This window comes from Scyliorhinus torazame, chromosome 2 (genome assembly GCF_047496885.1).
Source record: "Scyliorhinus torazame isolate Kashiwa2021f chromosome 2, sScyTor2.1, whole genome shotgun sequence".
Classification (NCBI taxonomy): domain Eukaryota; kingdom Metazoa; phylum Chordata; class Chondrichthyes; order Carcharhiniformes; family Scyliorhinidae; genus Scyliorhinus; species Scyliorhinus torazame.
In genome coordinates, this window is record NC_092708.1 from 166,710,419 (window position 1) to 166,722,820 (window position 12,402).

The 12,402-nt window shown below is 39.6% G+C and overlaps 1 protein-coding gene across 6 annotated transcripts in view; it reads right to left on the minus strand.

Moving 5' to 3' along the window:
- armc8 (armadillo repeat containing 8) overlaps positions 1 to 12,402 on the minus strand; it is a 141,238-nt gene that overhangs the window by 123,560 nt on the left and 5,276 nt on the right. For all 6 annotated transcript variants that reach the window (XM_072479242.1, XM_072479262.1, XM_072479279.1 and 3 more), the window contains 3 exons: positions 3,987 to 4,063; positions 2,821 to 2,892; positions 97 to 239 (listed from right to left, as the gene is read on the minus strand). In XM_072479242.1, the coding sequence (XP_072335343.1) occupies positions 97 to 239; positions 2,821 to 2,892; positions 3,987 to 4,063 (292 nt within the window). The remainder of the gene's footprint in view (positions 1 to 96; positions 240 to 2,820; positions 2,893 to 3,986; positions 4,064 to 12,402) is intronic.

Genomic DNA, 12,402 nt, shown 5'->3' on the forward strand with positions numbered 1-12,402 from the left:
GACTCAGTACTACCATGAAAATCAATAGGGCAGCTTCATGCCAAACAAACCAAAATGATGATCGCTTGAACTTTAATGCATTCAAAACAGCAGTACCTTGTAGCAATGCTGGAATTATGTGACAATCTAACAAAGACTTGACATTATTTTCTGTGCCCATTGCAAGACTTCCTAATACGACCGCACATTCGGTTTTAAGTTCGACTGTCGAAGTCTCTTGCTGCAGTAGGTAAAGTAACCTGCAAAACAAAAAAGGTAATTGAAAATATTTAAACTCAAGTTGAAGTCAAAAGTACACAATTTTTTTAATTCCAAAATACTTGAAGTTGCTCGAGCAGATTGCACCAATTGGCCTGTATAGGGCTTTTTAGTTTAAATTTGATAATTCAAATTATACTAAATTTTCACTTTGGTTATATTGCTCGCTTTGCTTCATTCAACTTTCTGGAAAATTGTCCTTTTAGTGCATAAGAACTGAATTATCAGGATGCTCTCCAAAAGTTCTATATTTTGGACAAGTGTTTTCACCCTGCACAAGTTAATTGTTGGTAATGATAGGAAAGGGAACATTGCCCCTCACCAGCTTCAAAAATTCACTGCATCACATATATATTACAGTGAAAAACAAAGTCTCTTCTACACCAATTACAGTCCTTAGTCCCTCAGAAAACACCTTGGATTGCAAGAAAGTGAATTTGACATGCCCCATCCTCCAAATGTGTTGTTTCGAAGTGAAATTACCTATCTGTCCCAAAACATGGGCAATGCTTCTCAGGAGCTATTAAGGCTTAGCCACACAAGATGTTCTTCCTTATCTAAGCAGGTTATCAAGCTGAGGTGTCGATCTGGTGAAGCGACAGTACAGGACTACTTGCATGCCAAATAGCAGAAGCAGCATGCAACATTGAGAGCTAAGTGATGCCACATCCAACTAGTTAGTTCTGCCACATCTAGGCGTGAATTGTGCTGATCAATTAAACAACTAATTGGAGACAGCAGCTTCACAAATATCTAAAATCATGGAGGAGCCAAGCAAATCAGTGCAAAAGACAAGGAAGAAACACTGGCAACTATCCTCAGCCAGAAGTGCCAAGTCGATGATCCATATCGGCCTCTCCCCAAGGTCCCCACCATCACAGATACCAGTCTTCAGCCAATCCCATTCACTCCATCTGATGTCAAAACATGGTTGAACGCACTAGATAGTGCAAAGGTTAGGGGACCTGACAGCATTCCATACGTAGTACTAGATATTTGTGCTCCAGAATTAGCCATGCCCCTCGTCAAGCTCTTCCTGTATAGCTACAACACTGGCATCTACTCAGGTAATGTGGAAAACGGGATGCTTGATTGCCACCCCATCCACCACCTTCAACACTGATTTCCTCCACCACCAAAGCAGTGGCAGCAGTGTGCACCATATATAACCACCAAAGCAGTGTCAGCAGTGTGCACCATATAGAAGATGCACTTCAGCAATTCACCAAGGTTCCTTCGACAGTGCCTTCCAAATCGATGACCTCCACCACCTGGAAGGACAAGGGCAGCAAATGCATGAAAATACCACCACCTGCAAGATCCCCTGCCATCCAGACTATCCTGTGTTGGAACTATATTGCTGTTCCTTCACAGTCGTTGGATCATAATCCTGGAACTCCCTTTCTAACAGCTCTGTGGGTATACCACTACCACATGGACTGCAGTGGTTAAAAAAAACGCTCACCACCACCTTCTCAGGGCAATTAGGGATGGGCAGCAAATGCTGGCCTAGCCAGCGACAGCCACATCCTGTGAAAGAATAAATAAAATTAAATATTTGTCCACCTTTCTATTGGTGCATTTTTAAAGGTTCTGGGGTAATTTATTCGAAGTTTAAGTTATTATTGGGAACTGATAACGCAGGTCAAGAGAAACTACTACTGGTTGGGGAATCCAAGACAAGGGCACATAGCATATAATTAGAGCTTGTCCTTTCAAAATGAAGTCAGGTAACACTTTTTTATTTATTCAACATCTTCCACGACCCACCAGGTGTCATAAAACACTTTACAACCAATGAAGAACTTTGAAGCCTAGTCGCTGTTCTAATGTAGGAAATGTGGCAGCTAATTTTCAGAGTACTCTCCCATCAGCAGAAATATGTTAAAATCAGATAATCTGTCTTTTTGATGATGATTGATGGATAAACATTTAAATACTGGTCGGAAGTTATGCCATGGGATCTTTTAAGTACTTCGAAGGTGACACAGAAAGATGATTTTGGTTAACATCTCATCTGAAAGACGGAAACTCTGACAGTGCCTCATTTCATCAGTACTGTACTGGAGTCTCGGTCGAGTTTGGAGTCCTGGAGTGGCACGACTTTCTGGCTCACATGGCAAAAATCCGACCAACTGATGGCTGACACAGATTGGTAGAAGTTTGTAACTCTCTCCCACAAATGGTCATTACGCTGGGTCAATTGCTAATTTTAAAATCTGAGAATAATTTTCCGGCCGATCTGACCGATGGCAAACCCCCACTGCAAGGGGTAGATCGAACTGGAAACTCTGTTGATAACAGCAAGATTTTCTGATCCCGCTGCCTGCCAATGGCAGGCCATCGCCACCACCACAAAAGACGACACGGGGCATTGTGGAAAATCCCACCCTAGATTTCTGTTAAACAAAGATATTAAAGGATAATGGGGAAACGGTGGGCAAGTTGAATTAGTCCCAGATCAGCCATTTCACACCAAATGGCAGACCGAGCTCCAAAGTTAAAGGACCTACTCCTGGTCCCATGACCCGAACATAGAAAATTATAAAATTATTACAATACCTTGGTACTGCTCCCAGGACAATCAGATTTGCTTTTTGTTTGTTATTTCCAATTACAGCATTCTTCATGTCACTGCACAAAAAGTTAAGCAAAGACACAAAACGATCATTAAAAAAAACCCACCAAAAGCAAAATGGTTTGATACTTCAATACTTAATTTGAAAGCAAAAGATTTTGTTTCCAAAATTTGCACTCCTGGATACTCTTATCTATCCCCACAATTTCAGAAGTGTCCATTTTACATTAACGGCGTTCAAAAGGCATCTTGACAAACACATGGATAGGATAGGTATAGAGGGATACAGCCCAAGGAAGTACTGAGGGTTTTGGCAAAGGTTGGTATCATGACCCATACAGGCTTGGAGGGCCGAAGGGCCTGTTCCTGTGCTGTATTGTTCTTTTGTAAACCAACGGGCTGTCTGTGGGCTACATATGGCCACCATCAGTCTTCCACTTCCAGTGTATTTTTTGCCCAGTTGTTGCACCAGTTTCAGGTGACGTCAGTTTCTAGGATGCCCTTCTCTATAGTGCTTGGTCTTGTTATTCCTGGTTTTCAAAGGGATATTCAAACACCATTTGCTGAGTTAACATTTTAAAATCCCAGCTCATCTTATGTTTAAAGAAAATAACTTTTTCCCTCTAGGTTGATAAGGCAAGCCAAACAAAATTGTGTCTCAGTCAAAAATCACTGGAACCAAGTACTAAGCTTCTTCTTTAGAAGAGAGGTCTACAGTCATTATTTACAAAACTAATTAGGACACCACTTTCATTGTTATTTATTATGACTGATCTGGAGATCAGAATTTAAAATGTGATTCTCTTCAGGACTTTAAATCATAGCAGTATGCATGTTAAAAAAAACTGCCACACAATTATGATTTTAAACTAAAAGTTCCAAATATTTCTTATGTAACAATTTCCATTAAACCAGTTGCATACAGAGATCAAAGTATATTTAATTGCCACAGCTGAGACCATTTGTTCATTGATTCCCAGAATTTAAAATATACAGTCAGCATTGTAAATAGTCATTAAATTAATTAACTGCAGTCTATGTGACTGATTAGCTTCTCACAAGTGAGACATAGTTTTCAAATTATAATGGAGGTGGAAGTTTACACAAGGATCCAGAAGATATAGGTTACATATCCTCATACAGTACTTACATGACACCTTGCAACACCTTCTGGGGGTCAGGATCAAAGAGCCGGTCAACATAATGACGACTGCTGGCTGTAACTTCCTAAAGAGAATGAAGTGCTTAGATTAATAGTTGCACTTTTCATGAACAGGATTCCTTCTGTTAGCAACTAGACACTCATCAAGGTTAACCTCGTAATCAATAATAACCTACCACCCAAATTGTATGAGTTTTACACAAAATAAATGGACCACATTGAGCAAGATAAACTATAGAGATAATGCGTATCATTTTACAAACAAGACTATCACTCTCTTCTAGACCAATGGCTACGGTAACACTCTTTGCCACATGTACTAATTTTAAATGGAAAACACCGCCTTTCTCCTTCAGCAAAGTTTGGAATTCTGGCATGAATTTATCACAGCACATGTGCAGAAATTGCAGCTTCCAAGTTTTTGTCCAGCAGCTGCCAGAGGTAATCTAATTTCATCAAAGTCATCCCTGTGGTCAGTTCCACAACAAGCTCTTAAGAACATGTGGTTTTCCTTTTGCCATATTGTGCCTTGTTGTACTGCTGGTTGGGCTTAATTGTTGTTCCAGCATGCAGAGGTTATTCCAACTATTCACTCGGACTCCATACAGATGTTTAATGCAGCCTGTTCACCGTGCTAAACAGCATTTTATCAGGTAACAAATAGGCACACTGAACAACCAGAACGTATCATTATTTGGCTGAGAAATGTATAATGCTTACTCTCATAACAAAACTACAATTAGCAGCATCTGAATTCACAATCTGCCCAGTGGTGGTTAGTGGCTAATGTATTGGACAACACATTAGACTTTAATTCTGCTTTAGAAAAAAACATTAATATGGTCAAAGTACGGTCTCCGATATTCAATATTAAATATATTCAACTTTAAATTTCAATGGTACAGTACTTCTTAAAGAAACTGTATATTAGGCAGTGCTGTAATGCCAGCCACTGGTGTTTAGGGTGAGAATTATATTTTGAATAAGCATATTATTGTCTGAACAAATGCAATAAATATTGAAATAGGGTTCTTACAGATCCTGTATCAGTAGACTTATAACAGCATAAGAGATGCACAATAGTACTCCACAGACTAGTTTATTACAACAAAAATGTACATTTATATAGGACTTAACATAAAAAAGTGTCCCAAGGCACTTCATACGAGTATTATAAAACAAAATGACACTGAACCACATGAGGAGATATCAGAGTAGATGATCAAAAGCTAGGAAAAGGTATGTCAGGTTTTAAGAGGAAAGCAAGGTAGAAACGCAAAGTGGTGTAGGGAGGAAATCCAGAGTTTAGGGCCTAGGCAGCTAAAGCCCCAAAACCAATGGTGGAACAAATAAAACGAGGATGCTGAAGAGGCCTGAATTAGAGGAGCACAGATATGTGTGTGTAGGGCTGGAAGAGGTTGTAGGACTGAAGGTGATGGCAGAGATCTGGAGTGCAATGCCATTGAATAAAGAGCAATGCACATGCAACATTATACTTGCTCTACTTAAATTCATTACCTCAGTCTCCAGCAGGATTGTTTTTTCAAAATAATGTCATATCAGTGTTGCAGAGCAGAGGCTTTGTTAGCAATAGTAAAAAGTCTGCAATTTTCTAATGACACTCCATTGCATTTGAAAAAAAGGAAAGCATCACGAATGTGGTGGAAGGGAGAGCATTTAGCGATAAACTGGGCTTGTGATTCATGAGAATCAGCATGATTCACCAGTCATTTATATTAGTTTTATAGTCACATAAATTCAATTATTATACAGGGAGTCTAGCAGCCTAAACTACATATTGATAATTACCTCTATACTCCTTTCCCTGACCTAACTTCTTAGGTTCTCTAATGTCGCCTGAAATCACAGAAATACCAAAGAAAGCACTCCCCCCACTTCAGCACAGAATTAAATCTAGAGCAAGTGACAAATATTTCTTCAAGGCAGTAGGGCCACCATTAACGGAGATCAAAGTAAATGAAAATCTACAAATGTCCATCATGCTGTACAACTATCACTAAACGGACAATCTATTCAGGAGCCATTAAAACATCTAACTGATGCAAGAACCAAGACTCAATAAGTTAATATGATTAATTTAAATAAGGAGAAAGGAACATGCACAGGAGGCGTTGCCCTCGTCGGACTACTGCCGACCTAATACGGAAATGTTAAATGAGGATTGGATAAAAAGATTGAAAAATATCACATTCTGGCATAAGATCAGTTTGTTGAGCACAAACTTCCAGAGAAAGTTGTTAAAAGAATTCCAGTCCTCGTCCTTTATGACCGTGGTTAAAATCTTTCAATTAGTTTATTTTGACAATGTTTATTCTGCAATTTTTGCATGGTTGTCAAATTATTTGTGCAATGTAAAGATTGTAGTGGAAGTCCTTATTCCAGATCCAACCCCATGTCAGAGGGGAAGGATGAGAAGTTGACAGGTTGGTGCAGTCTCAGACAGCTCGGATATGGAACAGCATTGATCCGACAGATTTAAAATGCCTTTAGCGCTCCACAAAATTTGTGGACAATTTTAAACATAAGTAGTCACTGCATTGTGTAAAGATTTAAAGTTTAACTATTGGGGAAAATATAACTACAGACTCAAAGCTCTAATCTTAGCAGGATAACCAAAATAAAAAAAGAAGTGCGCAAGAACGCCAATTGACAGCTATCCTTACAGAAATACTTCCTATTTTCTATCTTTGTCCACTTTCCCCCCATTCACTCAAAACAAGCACATACAAAATACCAAAGGGGGGGGGGGGGGGGGGGGAACTCAACCTTGAACAAGTTCTGCTCTTTACTCAACTCTTACATGGTTCACCTTTGTTATTTTCTGTTTTCCTTCTGTTTCATAAGATAACCAATAAAACTCACTTCCACAGGCATAACCTCTTTCCTCGACATCTCCTCTGAAGCATTATAATAATATTCTTTATTATTACAAGTAAGCTTACATTAACACTGCAAAGAAATTACATATGAATTCCAAATTAAATTATATTTTTGTGTTTCAGATCCATATATGCGAACAGATATTTCCATACTTACTGTTCCACAAGCCAAAATTCTCACCCATTTCCTGTGATCTCTCCCATTTCTCTGTGATTTCTCAGAGAGCAGGTACTGCTAAAGTTTCTGCTGTATCTATTTACACCTCCTCCAGACTCACGTTGCTTATTTCCCCTTTGCTTTACAACATCATCCCTTCTGCCATTTAATCACCCCTGCCCTCCACTCCATCACATACCTTCCCCCTTCTTTTCTTTCTCCCAACCATCCAATCCTTTCCTCTGCTTCTATACTGGCTCAAACTTAAAACAACATCTCCCAGTTCTGATGATAGAACATCAATTTCCAGTATCTTCTGTTTGTGATATGGAATTAAGCAGGTGCGCTCAGATTCTATAATATATTACAAAATTAAAAACAATAATTATCCACAATAGTAAGTCAATAAAAGGAGTCCAATTGCTGCGGAGTTGAGTATCACAAAAAATTAAGATTAGCTTGAATAACAAACAAAAATACAAAATAAAAATATTTTACATTGTCCCTTTCACAACCTCAGGACATTCCAAAGTATTTCACAATCAATTAAGTACTTTCGAACTGTAGTCACTGTTGTAATAGAAGAAAGTGTGGCAAGTGAATTTGCATACAGCAAGGTTCCACAATTGGCAGTGAGATAAAACAGCCAAACTGTTTTAGTGATGTTGGTTAAGGGCATCTGACCAAAATAAAATCTAACGGCTACTTCAAGGGCAGACGAACTATGGCCAAGAGCCCAAAATATAAATTCCTTAGAGGTGTAAGTGTCCTGACTATGGAAATAAAAAAGGTTGACAGAGTTTGGGTTTTAAAAATAGAGGCTAAGAGTACAAGAGTAAATAAGTAATAAATTAATGCAAAATAAAGGTTCGGTCACAATTAAGATGGTGTAATTTTGGTCACCCAGTATAGAAAGATCAAGGTCAGTGCAGCATATTCCGCAGTATAACATCAACAATGAGAAATTAGAGTTGCCCAATATATATCACTGATGTGGCTATGCCAATTTAACCACTTTCGATGCAAAAAGGAAAGAACAGGGTACATTCTGAGTGGTGGAAAACTAGAAACAGTGGCAGTCCAAAGAGACTTCCAGGTCCAAATATACAAATTATTAAAAAGGTCATGAACAGGTACAGAAAATAATCAAAAAGGCTACTGGAATGCTGGCCTTTAAATCTGGAGAAATAAAATACAAGTCGGTTGGAGTCATGTTTCAACTCTGCAAGGGCCTGCAGCATTTCTAGTAGTTTTCCACACCTTCAAAAGGATACATTGGCCATGGGGAGAGCGCAGTGTAGATCCACTAGAATGATAGCTGGATCCCAAGGATCTAGGAGAAACACTAAACAAACTAGCGTTGCCTTCCTTAAATTCAGACGGCTATTTATGGGATGATTTGATAGCAGTATCCAAGATATTACAGGAACAGATAGGGCCTTATCTCCATTTGTTGGGAAAGTTAGGACGAAAGGACAGTCTAAAAGAGGCAGACATTGCAGGAGTGAAAGTAGAAACACTTCTAGACACAAAGGCTGATAGAAGTTTGGAACTCTCTTCCGAAAACAGCAATTGAATCCAGATCAAATTTTAATTTTAAAAGTAAAATGGACAGATTTTTCTCATGAAAGGTCACAGATCTGAAACATCGGGGTCAATGTTGTGCCCACATTCACCATGAGTGCAAACGGTAACGTGGGTGCAAAATCACACGAGAATTGGAAAATGAGATTCTCACTGGTGAGACCTTGTTTTGCAACTTTAACATCTCTCACCAGTGAGGTAACGAACTTTCCGCCCAGAAAGGAAATTGAAATATAATTAAAGGGCTTCCCCACTACATGATCCTCCATCACTAAATATTTATACCTTGTCAAGGCAATGTGACGGTGGAGCAGTGGTTAGCACTGCTGCCTCACGGTGCCAAGGACCCCGGGGTAATCTTTTTGTAGCTCGCTGATCGGGCACCCTTTTTTAAAAGAGGCTCTATGTGACCAGTGTAATGGTGTTATGAAAATGAAAATCGCTTATTGTCACAAGTAGGCTTCAAAATAAGTTACTGTGAAAAGCCCCTAGTCACCACATACCGCCACCTGTTCGGGGAGGCTGGTACGGGAATTGAACCGTGCTGCTGGCCTGCCTTGGTCTGCTTTCAAAGCCAGCGATTTAGTCCTGTGCTAAACCAGCACCTGTAAAATGCCAAAAGACGTTTTTTATTCCAAGCATCAGAAGATCTGCTGAGAAAACCGCCAGGCACCTGAAAGACTATGTCCATAATCTCGGACCCCCGCCCCAGAGGCTGCTACACTCGCTGAGTATTCCCAGCATTTTCTGTTTTTATTTCAGGTTTCCAGGATCTGCGATGTTTGGCTTTTGAATTGATTATACGTCCAACAAAGATCTAAGGGAGAGGAGGCAAATATGACGTTCAGTTGCAGATCAACCATATTCATTGAATAGTGGTAGATCAGGCTTGACTACTGCTGTTCCTGTATTTCTATATGTGCAAACTCTGGTAAGAAAGCAACATACACACAATACAAAATGTGATTCACAATCAGCAACAATGTGGCTTGTGGCTAACATACTGCACAGCACGAGGTTAAGAGAAATGTTTTCATATGGACAATTTATAATAATAATAATCTTTATAGTCACAAGTAGGTTTACATTGGAGCACAAAATGCTTTGGCACAGGGAACAGTTGAGGCAGAGGCCATTATATAATTAAGGGAATGACTTGATGCAGAGTAGGTTATGGGGAAAGAGAGGGGTGGTACAAATAGTCTTGGATTGCTTCAGTAAAAAGCAGACATCTTGTGCTACAAAAAGCATTCATTTAATCTCATCAATAGGTTTAGATGTCAACCCAAGTACCTTACAATATTGTCACATCCTGAGACAAGTTGCAGTAAGTCTCTGGGGCGGCACGATGGCACAGTGGCTCGCACTGCTGCCTCACAGCTCCAGGGTTCCGGGTTCAATTCCGGCCTCGGGCGACTGTCTGTGTGGAGTTTGCACTTTCTCCCAGTGTCTGTGTGGGTTTCCTCCGGTGCTCCGGTTTCCATGCTAAATTGCCAGTTAGTGTCCAAAAGGTTAGGTGGGGTTGCGGGGATAGGGTGGAGGCGTGGGCTTCAGTAAGGTGTTCTTTCCAAGGGCCGGTGCAGACTTGATGGGCCGAATGCCCTCCGTCTGCACTGTAAATTCTATGAAGCATTTTCTGGGATACCAGGAATTTTACTTTCACCAAGCATTGGCTTTTGGAGATGGAACATTGTGAGGGGGCTGGTCCCCTATTGTTTGTCCTTCCAAAATCACATAGGTGTTCATCACAGACATAGAATGACAGAACAGGTGATGGCCATTTGGTCCCTTGTAGCTGTGCCAGCTCTTTGAAAGAGCTGGATAAAAGCTTTGACAAAAGGCCACCTGGACTCAAAATGTTAGCTCTTTTCTTTCCCTACAGATGCTGCCAGACCTGCTGAGATTTTCCAGCATTTTCTCTTTGGTCTTTGAAAGAGCTGTCCACTTAATCCAATTAATTTGCCTTTACCTCGGAGCCCTGCACTTTTGAGTGTACGTCAACAATTTGTGACTTCATGAAGTCAGCCCATGAAGGCACTCACTAAGTGATATAACATCTCTTATGTTTAATCTGCAACTGGTTAGCATTAGGTCAGCATACAGGTGTGTTTTTTTTTTTTTAAACACTCGCAACATTTGAGCCAATTTTGGCTCTAGAATATTATTAAAAATCTGAATAATAAAAAAAGAAATTCTCTGACTTAACAGTAACACCTTCCTATAAGGAATATTGCATTGCCTCCTGACTCATACTCTAATCTCTTTTCTTTTAAGCTTTCGAACTATGCCCTGTCCTGCTAGAGAACAGTACTCCAAGAGCCAGGCAACATTTCAGCATCTATTTTAATACAAATGCATAGTAATCAAGCATAAGTTTTATATACATTTCAAATCAATAATGTATTAAATTATCAAAATTTCAATTCTTCTTCTTGAGTATTTCTTCCCTTTTGTATCAAATGGCATACACCAGTTTGCTAAAGTAACATTAAACCCAGTGGAATTGTAATAATTTAACCTGATTTACAAACCATAAAGTAAAGCTTAAAGTACCAGGTTACAAACATCTAATGACTCAGATTATCATTCAGTTCCATTAGGAACGACTGTGCCTTACATTTTCAGAGAAATTAAAATTCTCAGTACTGAGCTAAATAAAGAGCATAGATTAATACAAGACAATTCAGTCAAACACATTTCTTTGACAAAGTAATTCCATTACCAACTACCCACCATGCCAAATAGCTGATAGCTTTTTGATTTAAAAAAAACTATGTAGAGAAAACTGTAACCTCATTTCCTTAGTTCGACACCATCACCACCTAGCAACAAGTATGTTCCTAGCCTCGTGCTTCCCAATACCAATTTTAATATCCCAGACTTTGTGTGACCACCCCAGAGTGGGGAGGAGAAAAGAGAGAGAAGAGGCTTCACTTGCTGGCACGGGTGGGAGTGGGCAAGGCGCTGAGTGTGCCCTACATTCCCCTCCCGCAACCTTCCCAACTCCTCACATCCCATCCCTCATAGAGGGAAGTTAATGAAACTGCAGGTTTTCTCCACACAAAAAACTACACCTACGTGTGCCTAGTCACAGGCTTTTCTGAAGCAGCAATTGGGCCTCAAGCGGGCAGTCAATTAGGCAGTGCCCATCAATAATAATGAAAGCAAGGATTTAAAGAAGCCTCGTGCTGCTCCACCTCAAAATCTAATCTCACGCCCACAGTTTGAGAAGTCCTGTCCGAACCTTTGATCATTTACACTTATGCTTATTCTTCATAATTTAAGCCCATTCATTGATCTTTTGTTGAAGAAGGTTCATTCATATTGGACCGTGAGCATGATGGAGAAGAAAAGGTAGAGAGATTTGATAAAGGTGTTCAAAATCATGAGGGGTCTAGACAGAGTAAATCGAGAGTAACTGTTCAATTGGTTGAGAACCAGTGGATACCAATTTATAGGTATCTGGAAAAAGACATGACTGATCAATTGGCCTTTTTCAGTGCTTATAACCATTGTAGGATTCTATGATAACCTATGAGTAGATTTTGGTGAGAGTTTGTTACATGATGTTTACAGAATGGTATTATATTCCTCTTTCACATTACTATGTTGTAGATTTAGCAGAAAATAGTTAGGTTAGACCACATGTATAAAATACTACACGCTGTTTTACATTTGTTATCCTGCTTTCCACTTTATTACAAACACAACTATGCAAATATTGTACCACACTTTCCACGTACCCACTTACTTTCCATAGAAC